Source organism: Plasmodium inui, assembly GCF_000524495.1.
Source record: "Plasmodium inui San Antonio 1 unplaced genomic scaffold supercont1.9, whole genome shotgun sequence".
In the NCBI taxonomy this organism is placed as follows: Eukaryota; Apicomplexa; class Aconoidasida; order Haemosporida; family Plasmodiidae; genus Plasmodium; species Plasmodium inui.
In genome coordinates this window covers 397,830-401,891 of record NW_008481843.1, presented here as the reverse complement: position 1 = coordinate 401,891, position 4,062 = coordinate 397,830, and the positions used below count along the sequence as shown (strand labels likewise).

At 47.9% G+C, this 4,062-nt stretch overlaps 1 protein-coding gene across 1 annotated transcript; it reads left to right on the top strand.

Moving 5' to 3' along the window:
- Positions 1-724: 724 nt before the first annotated feature.
- C922_02570 (ATP-dependent Clp protease ATP-binding subunit ClpB) lies at positions 725-3,907 on the top strand (the record flags this gene model as incomplete). The annotated part of the gene is made up of 1 exon (XM_008818169.1): positions 725-3,907. The coding sequence occupies one exon, from the start codon at positions 725-727 to the stop codon at positions 3,905-3,907; it is 3,183 nt and encodes a 1,060-aa protein (XP_008816391.1).
- Between the last annotated feature and the right edge of the window lie 155 nt (positions 3,908-4,062).

Below are 4,062 nucleotides of genomic sequence, written 5' to 3'. Positions count from 1 at the left end.
AAAAAAAAAAAAAAAAATTGCTACGGAGTGAAAGCATTTGTTTAGTTGCTCTCCTTGTAACTCTGCACGAGTTGCTAAACTTTTTTTTTTTCTCTCTCTCTCTCGCGGCGTGATCCTGCCTCTTTCCCCCCACAGTCAGCTCCACATGCCGGGCACCGGTCGACTGCTCATCGAACTGGGAAGAGAAGAAAAAAAAAAAAAAAAGAAGCATCCCGTTTTTTTCTTTTTCCAAGAGGAAGAAGTTACAAGTTGACTTTTTCTGTAGCAATGCATCTTTCCTTCTTCACCCTTTAGATGCTATAGAGGGGAGAAAAAAAAAATAAATAAAATAAAAAGGCAGTTTGGGAAGAACCCGAATAAAGTTCCCTGCGTGTGGTGTGCTGCACTGTAAAGGAGAGAAAGAGCGACACAGTCAGCCAAACAGTCAGTGACATCGTCAGCCACATAGTCAACTACATAGTCCGTGACATAGTCCGTGACATAGTCCGTGACATAGTCCGCGACATAATCCGCCAGCGCGAGCAGAACGGAAGGCTCCTTATCGACGTACCATATGCGGAGCAGAAAACACACGACGTGACGGAAGAGGTGGCGATCGTTGCCCTTCCACATTGTGGAATCGCAACCCGCGTGTGCCAAGGAGAGCAGGTCGCTAGTTGGAGCTACACCGCGCATGTAGGTCCGTTCTCCTCAGCGAAGTAGCAAAGCGGCAGGAATATATAAAATGTGCCAAGTGAGGAAAAGGCACGCCTTCCTGCTCTTTTTCCTGATTAGCAGCCTCTTCATTTGGGAGGAACAAAGTGGAAAGAGAGTAAACTCATTTTCGGGGGTGTCCCCCCTGGGGGGGAGGCGCACCTTCTTCATTGGCGGGCCCCTGCAGAGGGAGGACCTGGGGAGGGGAAGTGGAGCCCCACGCACCAGACAAACCCTCGACGGAGCGCAGAAAAGGCACTTCCAGGCGGACGGGGCATTGGGCACCAGGCGGGGCGCACACAATGGCAGGCTCTTCTACAGCGTGGGGAGCCCATCCCGTGAGAGGAGCTTGGAAAATGGGCTAGCTGATCGGCGAGATGGAAGGGTAGCTGGACTATCTGCGCGGCCAGGTGTGCACTCGTCTGCGCGTACCCCCCCCCTGCGCATGAGCGACGAGGAGTATACGATAAACTCGGACGACTACACGGAGAAGGCCTGGGAAGCGATAACCACGCTCAATAAAATTGGAGAGAAGTATGAATCCGCCTATGTAGAAGCGGAGATGCTGCTTCTCGCGCTGCTGAAGGATGGGCCGGAAGGATTGGCACAGAGAATCCTGAAAGAGAGTGGCATCGATACAGATCTCCTCGTCCAAGAAATCGATGAGTATCTGAAGAAGCAACCTAAAATGCCTAGCGGATTTGGAGAGCAGAAAATTCTAGGGAGGACCTTACAGGCAGTATTAGGGACAAGTAAAAGGTTGAAAAAGGAGTTCAATGATGAGTACATATCGATAGAACATCTCCTCTTGGGTATCATCGCAGAAGACTCCAAGTTCACTCGCCCCTGGTTGATGAAGTACAATGTGAATTATGAGAAAGTGAAGAAAGCAACAGAGAGAGTTCGAGGGAAGAAGAAGGTGACTTCTAAAACACCAGAGATGACGTATCAAGCGTTGGAAAAATATAGTCGTGATCTGACTGCTTTGGCTAGAGCAGGGAAGTTAGATCCTGTTATTGGCAGAGATACCGAAATTAGGAGAGCGATTCAGATTCTATCTAGGAGGACAAAGAATAACCCTATCCTTTTAGGAGACCCAGGGGTCGGAAAAACGGCAATCGTGGAAGGATTGGCTATAAAGATTGTCCAAGGAGATGTACCCGATTCGTTGAAGGGACGAAAGTTAGTCTCTCTCGATCTGTCTTCTCTAATCGCCGGAGCAAAGTACAGAGGAGATTTCGAAGAGAGACTCAAGGCTATACTGAAAGAAGTACAAGACGCTGAAGGGCAGGTTGTCATGTTTATCGACGAAATTCACACAGTGGTCGGGGCAGGAGCAGTGGCGGAAGGAGCTCTAGATGCAGGGAATATACTGAAGCCTATGCTCGCTAGAGGAGAGTTAAGATGCATTGGTGCAACGACAGTCAGTGAGTATAGACAGTTTATAGAAAAAGACAAAGCTCTGGAGAGGAGATTCCAACAAATATTGGTAGAACAACCCAGTGTCGATGAAGCCATTAGCATATTAAGAGGACTAAAAGAAAGATACGAGGTGCACCATGGGGTGCGTATTTTAGACTCTGCACTTATTCAAGCTGCTGTTCTGTCGGACCGATACATCAGTTACCGATTCCTTCCCGATAAGGCCATCGATCTCATCGACGAGGCGGCGTCAAATCTGAAAATTCAGCTGTCGAGTAAGCCCATCCAATTGGACAACATCGAGAAGCAGCTCGTGCAGCTCGAAATGGAGAAAATATCCATCCTGGGAGATAACCCCCGGGGCGGCGGACCCCACACCGTGAGGAGCAGCGCAGCAAGCAGTGGCAGCCATAGTGCTACACAGGGCGGCCCCACTACGCAGGGAGAGGACCCCCCCGTGGACTACTCCCAGAGCCCAAATTTTCTGAAAAAAAAAATCAACGAAAAGGAAATCAACCGACTGAAGATGATAGATCACATCATGAGTCAGCTGAGGAAGGAGCAGAAGAGTATCCTCGAATCCTGGACGTCTGAAAAGAGTTATGTGGATAATATCCGGGCGATAAAGGAACGAATCGACGTGGTCAAGATAGAAATCGAAAAAGCGGAGAGGTACTTTGATCTAAATAGAGCCGCTGAGTTAAGGTTCGAAACTTTGCCTGACCTGGAAAAGCAGCTCAAAAAGGCAGAGGATAACTACCTGAACGACATTCCAGAAAGAAGTCGTATGCTCAAGGATGAAGTGACCAGTGAAGACATCATGCATATCATAAGTCTCTCCACGGGAATACGATTAAATAAGTTGCAAAAATCTGAGAAAGAAAAGATTCTAAATCTGGAGAACGAATTGCATAAGCAGATCATCGGACAGGATGATGCTGTGCGCATTGTCTCCAAAGCGGTGCAACGGTCCAGAGTAGGGATGAATGATCCCAAGAGGCCTATAGCCTCGCTGATGTTTTTAGGCCCTACAGGGGTAGGAAAGACGGAGCTGTCAAAAGTATTAGCGGATGTTCTATTTGACACCCCAGATGCAGTCATCCATTTTGACATGTCGGAATATATGGAGAAACACTCCATAAGTAAGCTTATCGGAGCTGCCCCTGGTTATGTCGGATATGAGCAAGGAGGTCTCCTAACAGACGCAGTGAGGAAGAAACCCTACTCCATTATCCTATTTGACGAAATTGAGAAGGCACATCCAGATGTCTACAATCTGTTATTACGTGTGATTGAGGAAGGGAAGTTAACTGATACGAAAGGGAACCTTGCCAATTTTAGGAATACCATCATCATCTTCACCTCTAACCTGGGCAGTCAGAGCATCCTAGATCTTGCGAACGATCCAAACAAGAAAGAGAAAATAAAAGAGCAGGTAATGAAGTCAGTAAGGGAAACATTCCGTCCTGAATTCTACAATAGAATCGATGACCATGTTATCTTCGATAGTCTCTCCAAGAAGGAACTCAAACAGATTGCTACCATAGAGATTGAGAAAGTGGCGAACCGACTCATTGACAAAAATTTTAAGATCTCCATCGATGATGCCGTTTTTTCCTACATTGTCGATAAGGCATATGACCCTGCCTTTGGCGCCAGGCCTCTCAAAAGAGTCATACAGTCCGAAATTGAGACGGAGATTGCCGTCCGCATTCTGAACGAGACCTTCGTGGAGAATGACACCATCCGGGTGAGTCTCAAGGACGGCACGCTGCACTTCGCCAAGGGGTAAGGGCTTCTGCTAAGCGGCACGCCAATGGTTGAAGGGGTTTCCCCACTTAGCCACTGAGCAGTGTGCTTTTTCCAACTGAGCAGTGCGCTTATTTCCACTTAACTATGCGTTCCTTACCCCTTAACTTTGCGCACCTACCGCGTCCACTTTTTTGT